Consider the following 20,585-nt stretch of genomic DNA (forward strand, 5'->3'; position numbering starts at 1 on the left):
TTCTGCCAAGGGCCATTTGGATATTTATAACATCATTTGAGGGCCATAACAAATGAAATGAAATTATTGATAATTAGGCTGCTGCAATTTGGTCAAACCTTTAAATTACCCCTATGCCTTGGGAGGGCCAGACCAAATGATTTTGGGGGCCTTATATGGACCTCAGGCAGGACGTTCCCCACCTGGGGATTAGAGGATCACTTTAAGAAAGGCTGGCACCCTACCAAAAACTCAATAAATATTCTTCAATGAATCTTAGATATTGTTGAGCATCTGTCTACTATGATAGCATTTAGGTTTTATTTATTTTATTTTTATTTCAGAGGCAAAGGCAGAGGAACAGAGACATAGAAACATCAATGAAGAAAGAGAATCGCTGAATTGCTGCCTCCTGCAAGCCCCACACACTGGGGATCGAGCCTGCAACGTGGCCACCTACCCTGACCTGGTCGCTCAAGCACTGAACCACGCCTGCAAAACAGCATTTATCTTCTGGTGCAACTTTCAGACACTCATTTTCCGAAGCAAAGCCTGGATGTTGTAGAGAGTATGAAGCGAATGCAGAAGGACAGGTACCAGCAGCTGTAGGCCCTGCTCTCAGAGAGTTCCTGTTAGACAAGACAACTTCATCTTCCCACTACTGACATAACGTGGGTGAAAGGGGACAGAAATCTTTGTCCTCTGACTTTGGAAATCTTGTTTAACTTTCAAACTTGCAATGTCAACGGTTCCAAGTCCGCCACCTCCAGCAGAAATGTCGAGTGGCCCTGCAGCTGAGAGCTGGTGCCACACTGAGATCAAGGTAGTGAAATTCTCCCACAGGTGGACCATCAGTAACTTTAGCTTTTGCCCGAAGGAAGTGGGTGAAGTCATTCAAAGTTCAACCTTTTCATCAGAAGCCATTGCTCAACTGAAATGGTGTTTGAGAGTATACCCAAAAGGGGTAGATGCACACAGCAAGGATTACCTGTCACTTTACCTCTTTCTGGTCACTTCTCCAAAGCGTATATTTTTGGCAAAATTCAAACTCTCCATCCTGAATGACAAGGGAGAAGAAATCAAATGTTTGGAGAGTCACCGGGCATATAGCTTTGTGCAAGGCAAAGACTGGGGATTCAAGAAATTCATCCGGAGAGATGTTCTCTTGGATGAAGACAATAGTCTTCTCCCTGATGACAAGCTGACCCTCCTCTGTGAGGTGAGTGTGGTGCAAGATTCCGTCACCATTTCTGGCCAGAATACCACGAAGATGGTGAAGGTGCCTGAGTGCCAGCTGGCCGATGAGCTAGGAGGACTTTGGGAAAATTCCTGGTTCACAGACTGTTGTTTTTGTGTTGCTGGCCAGGAATTCCAGGCTCACAAAGCTATCGTAGCAGCTCGTTCTCCAGTGTTTAGGGCCATGTTTGCACACGCAATGGAGGAGAGCAAAAAGAATCGGGTTGAAATCATTGACATGGAGCCTGGAGTTTTTAAGGAAATGATGGGCTTCATTTACACGGGGAAGGCTCCGAACCTGGACAAAATGGCTGATGGTTTGCTGGCAGCTGCTGACAAGTATGCCCTGGAGCGTTTGAAGGTCATGTGTGAGGAAGCCCTCAGCAGACAGCTCTCTGAGGAGAATGCTGCAGAAATGCTCACCTTGGCTGACCTCCACAGTGCAGATCAACTGAAAACTCAGGCAGTGCATTTCATCCACTCTCATGCTGAGGGTGTCTTGGAGACCGAAGGGTGGCAGGCAATGGTGGCGTCCCATCCCCACTTGGTGGCTGAATTGTACCGCTCTCTGGCTTCAGCACAGGGCGCCTGTCTGGGACCCCCACGCAAGCGCCCGAAGCAGTCCTGAGATCCTGCCTGTTGTAAGCCTCCTTTGATTTTCCAGAAGCCGCAGCCACTGTTGCTGCCATTGAGCACCTGGTAGACAGCACAATCTGTGGAGTTGTCATCTGTTGTCAGGGGAAGTCTGCATCTCCGCCCAAGATTTTTAGTTTTATTATTTTCCTTAAAGAAATCTTATTTTCAAATGTATCTTTACTGATTTCAGAGAGGAAGTGGTGGGGAGAGAGGGAGAAACATCAGCGATGAGAGTGAATCTTCCATAAGCTGATTCCTGCATGCACCCTACTGGCGATCAAACCCACAACCAAGGCATCTACCCTGACCACCAATGGATCCTTGACCTCCTGGGTCATAGACTGACACACACCGACTGAGCAGCACTGGCCAGGCTGAGCATATTTTCTTCCATAGATTTTAGAGGGAGCGCAAAGGAGGGAAGGAAAGACTGAGACTCTGAGAAAGAGAAAGAGATGCAAGGCCCACACAGATGCATTGCAAGGGATGGAAACTGCAACCCAGATATGCAGCCTTGAGTGGAATCAAACCCCTGACCCTTCAGGTCTGAGCCTAAGCTGTAAACACTGAGACACTGACCAGGGTGAGAAAACTCCTACATTGGGACATAAACATTTAAATTTAGACAAATGCTCAAATGTCTGTCTTTAGGGATTTGCTTGTTCTGCAGATGGTGTGGTCATCTCTGCACTTTACTAGATGTGACAACCCAAACTGCACGTGTTGTTGTAGCTCACAATAAAGTAACATCTTAAAAGACCAACTTTTGCCTCAGGACTTTATTTGCAAGGTGCCCACATGATTTCTTTTTCTTTTTGCAGTGACTCTCACTTTGCAGCTGGGAAGAACTAATAGACTTGTCTTCCTTCCTGGAGGTTTGATCAGCCTTTGTGTGGGATGTGGTCCCGAAGGTGCAAATGTCTCTCCTGGATCTGAGTGTTTTCATGACTGGGGTGCTGAGACTTCTACCTCTGGGAGACATGACTGGGAGATACAAGTGGGAGACATTGGAATCGGGCTGCTGGAGTCTGTAGTCATGATTGCAAAGAGAGGAATAGGAGTGTCCAGAAGGGCCTCTTCTTGGCTATGCTAAGACCACATCCACTACAATGTCTGTGCCACCTCCTCACTTTTACTGCAATATGTGCCCTAACCTATTGGCTGAGTAGGGCCATTCCTGGATTATGAAGGTGAAAGTGTGACCTTTATAAAAGTAGCTCAAAGTTCCTTATATGTAAAATTTCTTCCTGCTCCTTCCCTCTCCATCTCAGGCCTAACTCTTCCTTTAGTCACTTTTGACTAGAAATAGATTAGGAATCATTCTACATGCTGGGGAACACCAGTATCTAAGAAAGGCTTTTTCCTAATACACTATCAGTTAAGACAAACATATTACCCTTTTTTTGTTTTTGGTTTTCTTTTATGCCATGAAAATCCATTCACTATATTTTTAAATATGATGAAAACATTCAAAACATAGGTTTTGGTTTGCCCTTTACTCAGTTTGTTAAAATCTGCACGCATGATGCACGGCATAAGATATGTTCTCTGGATTTTGCTCTATTTCTAAACTGTCATCAGGAAGTATAATAATAGATGACAGGGGTGTCTGAAAAAGTACAATTAAATGCAAGAAGTTGGCTGATTTCATGTAGCATGATATTCTTCAGGTGCATTCATGCTGCCCCAAATTTTCAGAAACCCCTCTTTTCAGCTGTGTAGTATTCCATGGTGTAAATGTCCCACAGCTTTTTTTATCCATTTGCCTATGGATGGCCACTTGGGCTGTTTCCAAATCTTAGTTATTGGGCAACAGAGATGAAGGAGAAAATAGACAAATGGATCAAAATAAAAAGCTTCTGCACAGCAAAAGAATCATGATCAAAATGAAAAAGGACCCTTCTATATGGGAGAAAATATTCGCCAATGTTACCTCTGATACGGGGTTAATATCCAAATAATATAAAGTCCTCATACAAGACGACAAAAGGTAAAGAAACTATCCAACAGGAATAGGCTGAAGGACCGATTAGACATCTCTCCACTAGAATGACCAAGTTGTGGTACAATCATATAGTGGAATGCCCCGAGAGAAAATAATAAAAACAATTGCTACACACAGAGGAGTGCATAAATCTCGCCAAAATACTTTTCTTTAATTTTGATTTTAAATATGTGTGTATGTATATATATATATAATTTCAGAGAGGAAAGGAGAGGGAGAGAGAGATAGAAGCATCTATGATGAGAGGAAAGTTTTGATTGGCTTCCTCCTACTAGTAATTCCTCTGACTGAGGATCAAACTTGCACCCTGGGTATGTGCCATGCCTGAGAATTGAACTGTGACCTGCTGGTTTATAGGTCGACACTCAACCACTAAGTCACTCTGGCTGGGCTCACCAACATACTTTTAAACAAATGAAAGTACACACCAAAGTGTATACAATGTGATTTTATTCATATGAATTTGAAGAAATGATCATTAGAAACAGGGCATATTAATCACCCGCATATGATTACCTTTTTGGGAGAGGGGATTAGATTTTGGACAGGGTAGGCAATCCTGGGATCTAGAGGTCTGAGTATGTTACATTTGTGGTATGAAAGAGAACATTCTTTTGACCAGTTCTTCACCATTTTCCATAACATGAAGAAATCTCTGGACAGGGAAGCTATATTTTTGGGTCAGTATCATGGAACTGTATCCTTTCACTGTATTCCCAAATATTATTTCATTTATGGTTTCCTACCTTATGGATTCCAGGGACCTCTAAGAGCATTATTTCCCCAGCTTGATACATATAGACACAAAATTGCTATCAGTTAACAGCAATATCTAAGATGTGGGAAGTCAGCTCAAAAGACCTTTTAATTTTATCTAACTCTGTAAAAAACATTGTTTTCCTGGTCAAATATGAAGCTTTGGTATAATTTCAAAAATATGCTCATTTTCAATGATACTCATTTCTTTTGTTGTGTCGCGTAACATATAAGTTACAGTTTGGAATTTGCTTTCAATACAACTCTACACTATTCAAAGCTTATCACATCATACAATTAAAGATGGTTAGTGAAATTATATTTACATTATGCATCCAAACTGCTACACAGAAGCATGCTATGGGAGTAAAATATGTAAAGGAAAGGGAAATAAAGATATGGAGGAGAATAAAAGAATGAAGACACATGTAGAGAAAATGGAAAGAACAGACCTGAGGTATCTTAGAGTTTTGGGGTTTGTACCTTATTCTTGGCTTTCTGTATTTAGATAACTCTAATTCGCAATAACGAAATAATAATAGAATGACAGATTAGCCTTTTTAAACTGAAAGATTATTTACATCCTATATGCAAATACCACCAACAACCATCATAACTCTCCAGGCACAGATAGTCCCAGCCTCCCTAACATCATATCTCTCCAGGCACAGATAGTCCCAGCCCCCCTAACATCCCTTCAGTAACCTCCAGGTGGGCTGGCCATGCTCAAGTGGGGGTGGCAGAACGCTCAGTATAGATGAGATGAGTGGCAGTTGTCAATGCTGAAATTCTGGACCACAAATCAGGTCATAGTAAGCCAACACCCTGACAGGTTGCTTTCTCCCTGGCTCCTCCATTCTGCAGCAACCAGGACAGGACTATGGCATTTCAGCCCCAGTAGAGCTGCTGTGTGTACATGCATATGTTTGTGTGTGTGGAGGTGGCATGCCTGGATAGACAAGCTGAAATCTATTCCCTCCACAAAATCCCCACACTTCCTAGGGCTTTGGTTCACTTTCTAAATGTTTTAGTAAAACAGAAATATAACCCATAAATAGAAAGAAAAATATTTTCAATGCATATGTATCTTAAAGGATTTGTATCCAAAGAAATCTTACAGTTCAAAATAAGTCCAAAAATCCAATGATCATTGTACAATTTAGAGGACTTGAGTAGGCACTTCACTAAAGAAGATATATGGATGGCTACCAAGGACATTGTCTTAGCCTATTTTTACTTCTATAACAAAAAGACTCTAGACTGGGTGGCTTATAAACAACATCAATGTATTTCTCATACTTCTGGCACCTGAAAAGTCCAAGGTCAATATTGTGGCTGATTCAGTTTCTGGGGAAGGCCTATTTCCTGTTTTATACACAGCTGGCTTCTCCTTCAGTTTTACCAATTAGTAGAGGTTAGGGAGCTTTCTGAAGTCTCCTTCTTAAGGGCACTAATCCTGTTTCTGAGGGCTCCAGCCTCATAAGCAAATCACCTCCCAAAAGCCTTTTAAATCTATCAATACTTTTAGGTTCTAGGTGATGAGTAAAGAATGAAATTGTGATTAATGAGATTCTAAATCCACTGCAGCTGCCTGGGTTACCATATCTTACATGAACTCAAGGTCACTGCTTGAAGGAAAGAAAAGCTGAGATAGATCTTCTTAGACAGACCTTTATACCCTGTTCCTACAACAGTTTATCTCTTCTTTTACACAAATATTCTCCCCCACAATATGGAAGCAGTTATAAGTGTGCTATGTAGATATGAAAGTAATTGAGGTGATATTGCCTACAATACTAATTCATTTTAGTGAGGTCTGTCTCTCCTTTATTGACTAAAACATCTTCTAAGGGTCCTAGTCACACACTCATTTAAAAACCAACTTCTCAATTACATACACATGTATATGCACACACTTTTTTTAAGTTATTGGATCATATTTATGGTATTGGTCTGTTTGGTGACATTGGGCATAGTTAGCATATTATGTCTTTCAATCCGTGAATATGGGACATTCACACTTACAGGACTTAAGGTTCTCTCTTTCGGTTCTTTCAGTAGCATTTAATAGTTTATACACACAGAATTATATTACTTTTATGAGATTTATTTTTAGGTTTTGCAGTTTTTGATCATACAAGATGCCTTGTGAATTTCTTTTACTATTTTTCATTGTTTAGAGGAAATCCACTGATCTCATTTCTTCCTAACTTCATTAATTATAGATTTCAGGAAGATTTCTGATTATGTGATCCTGCTGAGCTAATAATATACATTATTATAGCTTTCTTTCCTCTTTCCTGTTAGATTTATTTCTTTCATGTTTCTAATTGCATTGAATAGCAATCCATCATAGTGTTGAATATATGTGGTAACAGCAGAAATTCTGTTGTTCCTTAATATATTTTTATTGATTTCAGAGAAGAAGGGAGAGGGAGATGGAAACATTGATGATGAGAGGGAATCATTGATTTTGTGCCAATTGGGGATGGAGCCCACAACACAGGCATGTGTGCTGACAGGGACTGAACCTATGACCTCTTATTCCCAGGGCCCATGCTAAATGGCTGAGCCACACACGAAGGGTCAGTCCAAAGTTTTCGAGCTTGCACATGGCAGAGGAGTAGCTATTCGCTCCTTATTGCGGGGCTCATTGTTAACCATATCAGGGATTCAAGCCTTTTTCATCCTCTTTAGTCAATGTTCTCCTGGGGCCTTTTTCTGGGGAATGATGAGGGGGAAGGATTCTCAGGTTCAGTCATCTGCTTCTCATATTCTTCTTTAGGTGTACACAGCAGATCCCTCTTCCTCATTTGAGCTTTTATGAGTTTTTTATTTCTCTGTGCTTGCATTTATCTTTTCCACTTACATATAATCTTCAGATTCTAGGGGATTTGCCTTACCTTTGAAGACTGGGTTTGGGGCGGGGAAATTGAGAAGTTACCGTGATACCCAGCAAAACTTAGTTATAATAACTTATTTACTATATTTATTTATTTTGATAAATATATTTTGTTATTGTTTTCAGAGAGAGCAAGGGCAGAAGGAGAGAGAGAGTAACATCAATGTTGACAGATAATAACTGATTGGCTGCCTCCTACAAGCCCCGTTGTGGTCGGCAAAATGCGGCTCCCGAGCCACATGCGGCACCTAGGACCCTTGAGTGTGGCTCTCCTAAGCGTTAGACGTACCCTAATTAAGTTGATAACAATGTACTTATGTATATAGTTTAACTTCAAAACAATTTGGCTCTCACAAGAAATTTCAATTGTTGTACTGTTGATATTTGGCTCTGTTGACTAATGAGTTAGCTGACCACTGGCTAGCCTAAAACTCTGGCATATGCCCTAACCAAGATTCAAACCAAGTCCATCTGGTTCATGGCTAGAGACTCAACCATAAAACTACACCTGCCAGGCTAGTTCCGCTATTTATTATTTGAAGAAAGGCGTGTTCCTGGAGACTGGCTGTGGGCTGTGGTGCAGAAAGCCCACAAGAAAATAAGCGGAGGCTCCTGGAGTTAGATGTGTCTATCTCTCTATCCCTCTCCTGTTCTCTCTGTATAAAATCCATACAAACATATTATTTAACAAATTACAAATATCCTCAAGGCAGTGCTGTCTGACAGACTCATTGTGTAAAGTTCTAGTTCCATCCTGAGCAGAGGCCTGAGCCATGTGTAGGTGTGTCAGAGCTGCCGAGTAAGAGAAGCTGCTGGGCTCAGTTGTGGCTGCAGCATGTCCAGTGGAAACCAGGGTCTTAGGAATCTGCAGAACGAGTCATCTGGAAACTAATACACACTTCCAAAGACAGCCACAGGAATGTGAGCTCTCCTTTGGTAGTAGGCTCCAAGCCATCATTAAGAGACTAACAGTTCTATCTATCTATCTATCTATCTATCTATCTATCTATCTATCAATCATGTATCTATCTATCATCTCCTGCTGTAATTTAGTTTAGAACACCTGAGATTGTTCTTATCAAGGCACACTATGGCAGGGAGGGATCCTGAAGGTGATATCAAAACCAGCCGTGTCCATGGCATCTAGGAGTGGGCTGAGAATGCCTGAGAGGTACCACAGCATTCCAGGGCAGCTGCCCAATGGGGAGGTGTGTTTGTCTAACAAATAGGAGCCCTGCTTGCATAGTAGTAGAAACATCTGGCAACTTAATAAATGTGTCTTTTCTAGGAGATAAAGCATCTTGACTGTGGACAGGGCCAGCCCAGATTGCTGCTTGGCTGGGAGGTGCTGTGTTCCCAGGGTTGAGGGTCAGATACAGCCATATTTGGCTAAATCTTCATCAGTGATAGGCTCAAAGATGGAAGACTGCCCATTGGCAGGGAATGTGTCCCAGGACTCCAGAGAGGCAGCTGCCTCTAGCTTTAGCTCCAGGGATTGACAGTCGGGGCCCAGGAAATTTTGGCAGCTGTGGCGGGGACCTGGACCATGGAGGCATGAGAGTGGTCCATTCTTACAAGCTCAGAGAGGCTCGCAGGGGCCCTGGGGTTTCCAGCAGGGTCTGTGGGGAAGGACCTCAGAGTCCCAGTGACACAGCGAGGAGTTAGTGGGACATTGTCAGGGAAATTGACTGGAATATTGTCCAGAGATAGCAGGCACGGGCCAGGGCGCATCGGTGCATCAGGATCCAATGGGGGCCCCAAGGGCTGAAGGTCAGGGACACAACAACACCCAGAAGCCCACACAGGATGCTGGCCACCAGGGCTCAGTGGTGCTGGGCTGTCCATGGAGGGTTTGTCCTCAGGCACAGGCTGGGCTTTGGGATCCGGAGCTGTGCGCACTGCGCCCACTAGGCGGCGCCTCTTAGCAGGGGCCTGAACAATCCACTCTTGAGTCCCCTGTTTCCGAGGGCGATGACCACTCTCAGGACCACGAGTGCCAGTTGGCTGGAGATCCTGGGCAGATGGGCCGGAGGTTGGCTGTGAGCATGGGTCGGGCTTTGAGGAGCAGAGGGCCGCGGCAGCAGCGGGCTGGGCAGCAGAGGCAGAACCCCTGCCTAGCGAGGGGCGCAGGCATGGCTGGCGCACAAGGGTATGGCGGCGACCATACCCACAGCCCGTGCCCACTGATTGAGGGGTGTGCGTGGCCCGACGGGGCTGCAGGTGCCTCAGGCCCAGCGCAGATCTCCAGGCCGCCCTGCCCTCCCTCCAGACACTCAGCTCCTGGCTGCCCAGGGCCTTGGGCTCCACGTGGTCCACAACAGTCCGGTCCTCTCCGCGTTTCCACAGCTCATAGCGCTCGGGCTGCAGGGGGCGCACGAACACGTCCATGGGAAAGCTCACCCGGGCCTCCCCGCAGCTGCACTGAGAGGCCACTTTGCCATAGTCGACCCATCGCGGGGTGGCAAAGTTGATGGCCTCCGCACAGTGGAAGCCATGGTTGAAGCCCGCGTGGTAGCCATAGGGAAAGGTCACCATGAACTCTCCAGCCTCCTGAGTGATGCGACTGAACGGGACCCCGTTCTCCTTGAGGACAGTGGGCGAGATGAGGGCCACCTTGTGCCGCAGGAAGGCCTCGCAGCCCCGAGAGCTGGCCGGGAAAAGGTCCCTGGCCAGGCGCTCCAGGCACTGGCCTTGCTCTGGGGGCACCGCGTACCATGTTTTGGGCTCCCCGAAGTGCAGGTAGTTGATGCTGTAAAGGTCCATGTCCTCCGTGTGCCAAGCGAAGGTGGTCTTCCACATGCCAAAGTACAGGTAGGGGTGTTGACGCCTTCGATGACAACCCCACACTCCTGCTCCAGCAGGTCCTGGATGGTTCCCAGGTGGCCAAGGTTCCATTGTTTAGTGTTGGCATCAAACAAGGAGCCACTGATGTCAGCGCCATATATGGGCGAGTCGTACAGGCGCGTTTTCCAGTATTTCCGCTCCAGATCCTCAAAGTCCAAGTGTGGTGGAGTCTGATACTGTGCACTGTTTGCCAACAGGCGATACTCGCCCACTGTCATGGCCCTCTTCTTTTTGTGGTATTGAATGAACACACCTGCTCGCCCAGACGCCACCTGCTGGAGGGGATTGGCTATCACCATGTCATTGACATCATCATAGGTCTGTCTGGCTTTCCATTCCTTGGGTGGAATGACCTTCGCCAGGCCAGCTTGGTGGGCACCTTGGGATTCCATGTAACCAATATATTTGTTGAAATCTTTAAATTCTTCCATGGTTGGGTGGAAGGTCATGATTGTCCCACTTGGCTCATTAGACACCATGTCTGCAATGTAAGCAGAGGATTCCCGGGTTCTCAGGGATGTTTTAGATTCCTGAGAATGAGGGAGTAATGTCTTCTCTCTTGTTTTTTTGTTTGTTTGTTTTGTTTTTTTTAAGCTTTGGTGTATCTGTGAGGCAGTCACTCAGATTCAGTAACCCTAACCCAATAATACATCTCAATCATAAATAATACAAAACTATAGTCAGTTCGTTAAACTTGTAATAGGAAAATAGCTCTTTTGCTCACAAGCACAAATAGCAGAAATCAAAATCCCAATTCGAAGTGAAGGTCCTGCAGGATCCAGAGAGACAGTATCCGCTTGAGAGCTGGCTTTCAAATGCAGCCCACATCCTCTTGTGCCTGGCTTTATACCGGGGCCATAGTAATCCTCTCATTGCTCATCCAATGGGATCTCGGGAGGAGGGGCCTGGTTAGTCATCTAACTTTGTCCAGGTCCCATTTTCAAAACAAAAACTTGCCCTAGCAAGTTTGGCTCAGTGGAAGGGTCCTGGGTTCAATTCCAGTCATGGCACATGCGGAATTGGGGGCTTGATCCCCAGTGTGGGGTGTGCAGGAGGCAGCCAATGAATGATTCTGGCTTATCATTAAAGTTTTTTTCTCTCTCTCTATTTCTCTCCCTTCCTCTTTGAAACCAATTAAAAACAAAAAAGATATTCAAGGCCCTAAAGGAGAAATAAAAAATGAAATGAAGACTGGATGGCGCCCAACCTGCAAGGCCCAGCGGGACCCCACGCCACTGTTGCACTCACCTCCGTGCTGGTCCTGGCTGCAGGCTGTGCCCTGCAGCTGCCTCTGGATAGCGGAGTCCACCTGGTGCTGGAGCCCGAGCCCACATGGGTCCTGCAGCAATTGTCTCTGGGAGGGCACACCCTGGTGCTGGTCCCCGAGGCGCTCTTGGGCTCAGGAGCTGGGGCGCACCGGCCCTTTGTCAGCCTTGAACCCAGCTCTCTCCTGGGCGCAAGGCGGGTGGAGGTGGGGGGGGGGGGCGCGGTGTCGCCATCCAGCAGGGATTCTTCTGCGCATTTGCCCCACAGATCACAGTCCCAGAAGAGGCCCACCACCAGGACTAGGACGAGGCCTCCGGGTTCCTGAATCCCTGGATGGTTCCTGCAGCCAGCTGGGTCGCTGGAAAGGGGTTAGGCACCCACCCGCAGGACCCCATCAGACAGCGATGGCCTCAGACCCCCAGGCCTAGTCCAGAGAGACGCCTGCCTGGGCCCTGCTTCAAGCTGAACTTCAACCTGTGGGAGCGCTTCCCCAGCTCACTGCTCCAAGCTCTACCTCCTGGGCCTGCTCTCCCAAGGCCCCGAAACGCCTGTTCCAGGGATGAACTGCTGCAATCCCACCCCCGGGGCTGAGGACCAGGAGAAGGGATTCTGATAGCCCTTGTGTGTATTTTGCACATCCTACAAGAATGGATAAAGGCAGATACTCTTGATGCAGGACGCTTTGCAGATTTTCAACCAATGGGAGACTAAAACATTTGTAAGAAAGATCACAAAGCAGCAGAGAAATGCTGCTTCAAACACAGGAAACTTGACTTGGGGTGGTGAGCACACAATGCTATATACAGATGATGTATTATATAAAATTGGGCACTTGAAACATATGCAATTGATTAACCAGTGACCCTAATAAACATGTTATTTAAGAAATATTTTAAAAATACAGTGTACATCCAGCTTGCTACTTAGGTTGTTTTCTTTATGTAGGTCACCTTTAAGCAGTTCCATTCCCCCTAGTTTTGCTTCAAACCTCACGCCAGTACTTTTCTCTAAAAATACTTCCCATTTTGTGGGTCCTAATCTATAATAATAAAGCATAATGCGATAATTGGACTGGCTGTCCTTCCGACATCCTTCTGTCGTCCTTCTGGATGACCTTCCTGGAAGCCCAGGTTCCGGGGGTCAAAGGGAAGCCGGTGCCAGCAGCCAGGGAAAGGAAGGCCTACTCTTGCACAAATTTCGAGCATTGGGCCTCCAGTATATAATAATTTGGAATCAAGATTTTATAATAGTACAAGGCAAGCACTTTTTAATTGTTGTTTTATATAATAATTAGGAATCAAGATTTTGCAATCATAGAAGGCAAGCACTTTTTTTATTGTTGATTTTCCTTTAAAGCATAAACCAGTAGAAAACAATAACATGTTATATCAGAAAGCAGAAAGATACATCTAACTCCAGGCACCTCCGCTTATTTACACGTGGGCTTTCTGGACCACTGCTCACAGCCAGTCTCCAGGAGCAGGGCTTTCTGCGTTCAAATTCTGCTCCTATCCCAGAGCTGGCCTCCTCCTTTTCTCACCCCTTTGCCTATAGGTCATGTAAATTTATCTTAGATTAACTATTTGTACCCTCCACCCCTGCTGCCCCCCACCCCCCCCGATTTGATGTATAAAGAGCTTGCAATACTGTGGGACAATGGGCATGTTGTCTTTTCTACCATGCTGCTGGTGGGTTAGACTCCATGCCTCAAGTCGGGACTTGCTTTCGGTGAGCATTTTGGTTAATAAAACCGTACTTACAAAAAAGACTTTCATCCGTGGAAGTGAAATTTTTTTTATCAGCCTTTAAGAGACAAGTGGCAAAGGAAGAAACACAGTCAACTCAATATCAAACTTTAAGTACAGTCAATTCCGCTCGGCTTTGAGTTTACAAATATTCTTTAAAAAAGAAAAAGAGGAAAAGTTACCCCTAATGTTCGAATTTATATAACTGTAGTCCTAATACATTTAGGACTTTCGGCCATTTTAAAAAAACAGGTACAGTTTTAATTTCGTATTGTTTACTGAAATTAATATGCTTGTAGTTCTCTGATTATCTATCAGGTTCTGAAAAAATGATATTAATCACTGCTAGTCAAGGGTGGGTTATCTTTTCTAATATTTGTGTGGTTTGCCTTACTCACTCCTTTATTTTTAGCACACTCCTTTATTTTTAACATCCTAATCTGCTTAATGATTGGAGTTTAGTTTTTACTTTTATATAAAAGGTGGCCTACTCAAAGTGAAAGGATTAATGAGGCCTCCTCCCAAGATCCCACTGGATGGGCAATGAGAAGATTACTATGGCCTCGGTATAAAGCCAGGCCCAGGAGGGTGTAGAATGCATTTGAAGGCCAGCTCTGAAGCAGATACTCTCTCTCTGGATCCTGCAGTACCAACACCGGGAATTGGGAGTTTGCTGGTGGAAGGTAGGTTACTTGATTTCTGCTATTTGTGCTTCTGAGCAAAAGCGCTATTTTCCTATTACAAGTTTAAAAAACTGACTATAGTTTTACATTATTTACCATGGAGAAATATGCATTTGAATATCATCCCTTGAGCTAAAGCAAGTTTTTATCCTTTTAAAAATCAATTGATTTATTTAGAGAGAGAGCAGGAGGAATAGAGAGAGATGGAAACATCGATGAGAGTGAAATCGATCAGTAGCCCCCTGCGTGCCCCTAACGCAGAATCAAATTCATAATCTGGGCATGTATCCTGATGGGGAGTTCATCTGGAGACCCCTTGGATCATAGATCGATGCTCAACCCTGAGCCACACCTGCCAGGCTGAAAAACACAGTTTAAAAGTAAAAACTTTATTTTTCTTGGGAGAGGGAGAGAGAGAGAGAGAGAGAGAGAGAGAGAGAGAGAGAGAGAGAGAGAGAGAGAAACATCAATGTTGAGAAAGAATCATTGATCGGCTGCCTCCTGCATATCCCCCATTGGGGATCAAGCCCACAACCCAGGCATGTGCCCTGACCAGGAGTCGACCATGATCTACTGGTTCATAGGTTGATTCTTAACCATGGAGACACACTAGCTGGGGCATATATGTACTTTTGAGAAAATGATTTATTTTACTTTTCAAAATTATTGTCAACAAGGTGTTCATAAGATTAAACTCTAATTTTTTAAGACTCACCCTGGTGCATTTTTAGATGTGTCCCCTATTTTATTATACTGTGCTTATTTATTTGTACTTTTCAACACTTATGTCTTTTCATTTCTAATGGTCTTTTCTAAGAATCAGGTTTTAGAATAATTTCTATTAGGTGTTAGGTGTGTGTGTGTGTAATTCTTTATGAATATTCTATGTTCTTGTCTTCCGGTTTAGCTTTTAAACTTCCTTGAGGAAACTTTCCGGTACAGTGGGGTGAGGAGCCATCCAGGCACCCCAGCCTGTGATCCAGGAGAAGCCTCAGAGACCGTAACACTCCAACTGAGGAGACTCACAGTGCTTCAGGCTGAGACCCGCTCTCCCCCTCTCCCCCAAAGCTTCTGCTCCTGAGCCACCCTGTCAGGCTGAAAAACACAGTTTAAAAGTAAACACTTTTGGCCTGGAGAACAGAGCCGGGACCTGGGGCGGCAGCGGTGGCGCGTTGGAGGCGGCCATGGCAAAGCAATACGACTCAGTGGTGTACCCCTTCTGTGATGAGGTGACCAAATATGAGATGCTCACTAAGATCGGCCAAGGCACTTTCGGGGAGGTGTTTAAGGCAAAGCATCGCCTGACCGGCCAAAAGGTGGCTCTGAAGAAAGTCCTGATGGAGAACGAGAAGGAGGGGTTCCCCATCACGGCCTTGCGGGAAATCAAGATCCTCCAGCTTCTAAAACATGAGAATGTGGTCAACTTGATTGAGATCTGTCGAGCCAAAGCATCCCCCTATAACCGCCGCAAAGGCAGCATATACCTGGTGTTCGACTTCTGCGAGCATGACCTTGCTGGGCTGCTGAGCAACGTGTCAGTCAAGTTCACACTGTCTGAGATCAAGAAGGTCATGCAGATGCTGCTCAATGGCCTCTACTACATCCACAGGAACAAGATCCTGCACAGGGACCTGAAGCCAGCGAACGTGCTCATCACCCGAGACGGGGTCCTCAAACTGGCAGACTTTGGGCTGGCCAGGGCCTTCAGTCTGGCCAGGAACAGCCAGCCCAACTGCTATACCAACCGTGTGGTGACACTCTGGTACCGGCCCCCGGAGCTATTGCTCGGGGCGCGGGAATATGGCCCCCCCATTGACCTGTGGGGTGCTGGATGCATCATGGCGGAGATGTGGACCCGCAGCCCTATCATGCAGGGCAACACGGAGCAGCGCCAGCTTACCCTCATCAGCCAGCTCTGTGGCTCCATCACGCCTGAGGTGTGGCCAAATGTGCACAAGTAGGAGCTGTTTGAGAAACTGGAGCTAGTGAAGGGTCAGAAGCGGAAGGTGAAGGATAGGCTGAAGGCCTACGTGCACGACCCCTATGCACTGGACCTCATGGACAAGTTGCTGGTGCTGGACCCTGCGCAGCGCATCGACAGCGATGATGCCCTCAACCATGACTTCTTCTGGTCTGACCCCATGCCCTCAGACCTCAAGGGCATGCTCTCCACCCACCAGACATCCATGTTCCAGTACCTGGCGCCACCACGCCGCAAGGGCAGCCAGGTCACCCAGCCTTCCACTAACCAGAGCCGCAATCCCACCCATATCAACCAGACGGAGTTTGAGCGTGTCTTCTGAGTGGCGGCGCTGCTGCTTTCCTTAGGGCTCTATCTTCTGCTCTGTGACTCACGCTGTGGAGACAATGGGGAATTTGAGTTTTTTCTCCAGTGCATATGTTGTCTTATCCCCACCTGGGCACTGGGAATGCCATCCGAGTGGACTGGAGTAAAGCTTTGGCTCAATGTCCAGGAAGGCACTGAGGGTGCCTCCCTGGTTCCCTGGCTCTGGAGAATGTCCAGAGCGTCTCCACTTACCTTAGGACAGGGATGAGGTGGGGGAGAGGTGCACCCCACCAGTATCTTTCTAGGTTCCCAGCATGATGGGAGGAGGGACAGGTCCTCACCCATTCCTGGTTTTTCTCTTGGCCTAAGTCACTTGCATGGGGGACACCAGCCTAGAATATGGGCTGCTCTTGGTCTGAGCCTCAGAGGCACTGGGGCTGGCAAAAACCTGGTTTCTTCAGTAGGAGAATTTTATCACAGCACCTCCCAGCCAAGCAGCAATCTGGGCTGGCCCTGTCCACAGTCAAGATGCTTTATCCCCTAAGAATGACCCATTTGTTAAGCTGCCAGATGATTCTACTACGATGACAAGCAGGGCTCCCAGTTGCTAGCCAAATGGACCTCCCCATTGGGCAGCTGCCCTGGAATGCTGTGGTACCTCTCAGGCATTCTCAGCCCACTCCTAGATGCCATGGACACGGCTGATTTCGATAACACCTTCAGGATCCCTCCCCTGCCATAGTGTGCCTTGATAAGGAGAACATTCTCAGGTGTTCTAAACTAAATTACACCAGGAGATGATAGATAGATACATGATAGATAGATAGATAGATAGATAGATAGATAGATAGATAGATTGATAGAACTGTTAGTCTCTTAATGATGGCTTGGAGCCAACTACCAAAGGAGAGCTCACATTCCTGTGGCTGTCTTTGGAAGTGTGTATTAGTTTCCAGATGACTCGTTCTGCAGATTCCTAAGACCCTGGTTCCCACGGGACCCTGGTTCCCACTGGACGTGCTGCAGCCACAACTGAGCCCAGAAGCTTCTCTTACTCGGCAGCTCTGACACACCTCAGGCCTCTGCTCAGGCTGGAACTAGAACTTTACCCAATGAGTCTGTCAGCCAGTACTGCCTTGGGGATATTTGTAATTTTTTATATAATATGTTGGTATTGATTTTATACAGAGAGAACGGGATAGGGATAAGAGATAGACACATCTAATTCCAGGAGCCTCCTCTTATTTTCACGTGGGCTTTCTGGACCACTGCCCACAGCCAGTCTCCAGGAGCACGCCTTTCTTCATTCAAATTCTGCTCCTATCCCAGAGCTGGCCTCCTCCTTCTCTCACCCTTTTGCCTATAGGTCATGTAAATTATTTTAGGTTAATTCTTTTTCTTCCCTCCCCGTGGTCAACCCTCCCACCATTTGATGTATAAAAAGCTTGCAATACTCTGGGACAACGGGCATGTTGTCTTTTCTACCGTGCTGCTGGAGGTTTAGACTCCATGCCTCAAGATGGGTCTTGTTTTTGGTGAGCATTTTGGTTAATAAAACCTTACAAAAAAGACTTTCAGCTGTGGAAGTGAAATTTTTTTATCAGCCTCTAGCCTCCACAATTATTTGGGGCCAACATCAGGTGATTCTGAGGACCTAGCTGAGCCATATCTGAGCCTCTGAATCACTGAACATGCTACAGCTACATCTGAGCCCAGGAGCTTTCTCTCTCTGCAGCTCTGACTCACCTACTCCCAGGCCACTGCTCAGGCCTCTGGTCATACCTGAAACTAGACCGTTACCCAATGAGTCTGTCAGCCAGTTCTGCCTTAGGGATGTTCATAATTTTTATTAAAAAATATGCTTTTTTGCCCCACCCTCACAGTTCAGTGTTTGAGCAACTACCCATGAACTTTGTTAATGTAAAAATAAAAACACATTGAAACCTGTAAAATATTTTTGTGAGTTTATTTGAGACAAACTGTCGAAATATGCTGGGAAGCAGAACCTCAATGAATTGAGATAATGTTCTGGAGAATGGAGGGTTACATCTGTATTTATACATTGCAATCAAAGGAAAGGGATGTAGGTGGGTTACATGAAATTCATTGGTGATAGATTAAGGAGGTGGGATTAAGCAAAGCGGGGAAACCTCTGGGATAGGATAAAAAGTGAAATGATGGACATGTGCTCTCTTACACAGATGGGTACAGGATAGCTTAACATAATTAACAGTTGACAATTAACTTGATAACAGTGACAATGAGGGAATGTCCTGGTGCCATTTGTTGTGCCCTGCGGGGTCCGGGGGTAAAAAGAAAGTTACAAGTTACCCAGACATCTCACAGATATGTTATCTTAGAGGCCAAAAGGTGAATGGGCTCAGTAAGGACCAAAGTTGATCTTTGTCAGGGAAAATATCGGCTTAGGACATGACTACCCATTATAACCTGTTTGTAGTTAAATATTTAATTTTCAGACCTTCTTTTGTGGTTATTTTAGGTCTCTGAGTTTGCAAGACTGCCAGCCACACAGGCCTCTCCTGAGCTTGTCAGGTTAGCATGTGGCTCCTTTTGTCCACAACTTGCAAGTGGTGTTTTGATCCCCAGTCAGGGCACATGCCAGCGTTCAGGGCTTGATCCCCAGGAAGGGGCATGCAGGAGGCAGCCGGTCAATGATTCTCTCTTATTGATGTTTCAATCTCTCTTTTCCTCTCCCTTCCTCTCTGAATCAATAAAAACATATTAAAACAATAAATAAATAAAACTATGTTTTTATTGATTTTAGAGAGAGAGAAAGAGAGAAGGACAGAGAGAAATATTAGAGAGAGAACCATAGATTGGCTACCTGATCCCACTGGGAATGTGCCCTGACTTTAATGGACCCGGGGACCTCTTTAACAGCCCTGGGAACCGTCACTGCTGGCAGCCTGAGCATAGCTTCCTCTTTTCCCACCTGAGCATCTCCTCCCCCACATCCCAGCTCCAGGCCCCAAGCGATGCCCATGATGATGAGAAGGTCTGAGAAGGCGGCTCCCCTCTCAGGGTCAGAGGCTCAGGCAGCCCCTCGTGCTGCACATGGCACGTGTATCTCTGCTCCGCAACAGGGGGCACCCCCAAGGCCGGGCTGCCCACTTCTGGAAGGTCCCGTCCCCTGCAGGCCTGGTCTCCACCAGCTCCATGTCCTGGGTCTGGTCCTTTCGGTCACGCTGCCAGGTCAGGGCGATGTCCGCAGGGTAGAAGCCCAGCTCCCAGCACCTCGGGGTGACCTCAAGGTCAGAGATGGGGCTGCGGGTCCCGTGTGCCTTTGGAGGGTCTGCGCGCTGCAGGGTCTCCTTCCCTTTCTCCAGGAAAACGCGGAGCCACTCCATGCGGGAGCCCTTCAGGTAGCTCTTGGGATGCTCAGCGTCACAGGTGATGTGAGCTGCCATGTGGGCCGCGGTCCGGGAGGTCAGGTCCTCGTTCAGGGCGCTGCAGCCGGCGCCATCGTAGGCGGATTGTCCGGATTGTCCGTACCGCGTTGGAGGCGTCTGTCGGTCCCACGTCGCAGCCATACATGACCTGGAAGTTGTGAGACCCGTCCTCGCTCTGGTTGCGGGATGTCCAGGCTCACTCGCTAACTCTGTGCGGATCCCTTGAACTTCCCTGGTTCTGTCCCAGAATTGCGGGTCCTCCTGCTCCACGCACGGCAGCGGCATCCAGGGCCCACGGCTCCATCATCGGACTCGAACCGCATGCTTTGCGTGTGTCCATGAAGCTGAAGGCGAGGTACCTGGGCACCCCGAGGCCGGGCCCGGACACGACGGTGTAGAAATACCCCAGGGAGTGGGGCCGGCCCAGCTGGGGGTCAGGACCAGCGCCCCCGAGTGCAGCAGGAGTGGGGTGGGGGACTTCATGACCCGCATCCTCGGCGTTGGGGGGACAATCTCTTACTTATGTTTGATTAAAGTTGTTATTCCCCTTGTGTATTTGCAGAATAAAGAAAGGTAAAATCCTTACAATGCTTTCTCAAAATTCAGAGTGATATAAAAGACACATAGCTGTTAAAAACAAGAAAATAGGGCCATATAGGAGTCGCTCACGCTACGCATCACCTCACCAAACCAAGACTTAACTTAGATTCAGTTTCCCAGAAATGGAAGCCAAGCCAGTGAATCAGGACTCGCCTGATGAGCCTCAGTTAGATAATCTGCCTGACGGGCCCCTCCGGCCCCTAAGGCAGCGGTTCTCAACCTGTGGGTCGCGACCC

At 46.5% G+C, this 20,585-nt stretch overlaps 2 protein-coding genes and 3 pseudogenes across 2 annotated transcripts; 3 read left to right on the forward strand and 2 right to left on the reverse strand.

Annotated features, from left to right (window-relative positions):
- Nucleotides 1-674: 674 nt before the first annotated feature.
- Nucleotides 675-1,843, forward strand: LOC132242056 (speckle-type POZ protein-like). Its single transcript, XM_059710982.1, has one exon. It carries the CDS (start codon nucleotides 719-721, stop codon nucleotides 1,841-1,843), a length of 1,125 nt encoding a protein of 374 aa, XP_059566965.1. The 5' UTR covers nucleotides 675-718.
- Nucleotides 1,844-8,883: 7,040 nt separating this feature from the next.
- LOC132241750 (lysine-specific demethylase 4D-like) lies at nucleotides 8,884-11,217 on the reverse strand (annotated as a pseudogene).
- A 336-nt stretch (nucleotides 11,218-11,553) lies between these two features.
- On the forward strand, nucleotides 11,554-12,215 carry LOC132241751 (proline-rich protein 23B-like; annotated as a pseudogene).
- Nucleotides 12,216-15,212: 2,997 nt separating this feature from the next.
- Nucleotides 15,213-16,768, forward strand: LOC132240677 (cyclin-dependent kinase 9-like). Its single transcript, XM_059708174.1, has one exon. It carries the CDS (start codon nucleotides 15,237-15,239, stop codon nucleotides 16,011-16,013), a length of 777 nt encoding a protein of 258 aa, XP_059564157.1. The 5' UTR covers nucleotides 15,213-15,236; the 3' UTR covers nucleotides 16,014-16,768.
- Nucleotides 16,769-19,233: 2,465 nt separating this feature from the next.
- On the reverse strand, nucleotides 19,234-20,241 carry LOC132241752 (patr class I histocompatibility antigen, A-2 alpha chain-like; annotated as a pseudogene).
- Between the last annotated feature and the right edge of the window lie 344 nt (nucleotides 20,242-20,585).

This window comes from Myotis daubentonii, chromosome 9 (assembly GCF_963259705.1).
Source record: "Myotis daubentonii chromosome 9, mMyoDau2.1, whole genome shotgun sequence".
Classification (NCBI taxonomy): Eukaryota; Metazoa; Chordata; class Mammalia; order Chiroptera; family Vespertilionidae; genus Myotis; species Myotis daubentonii.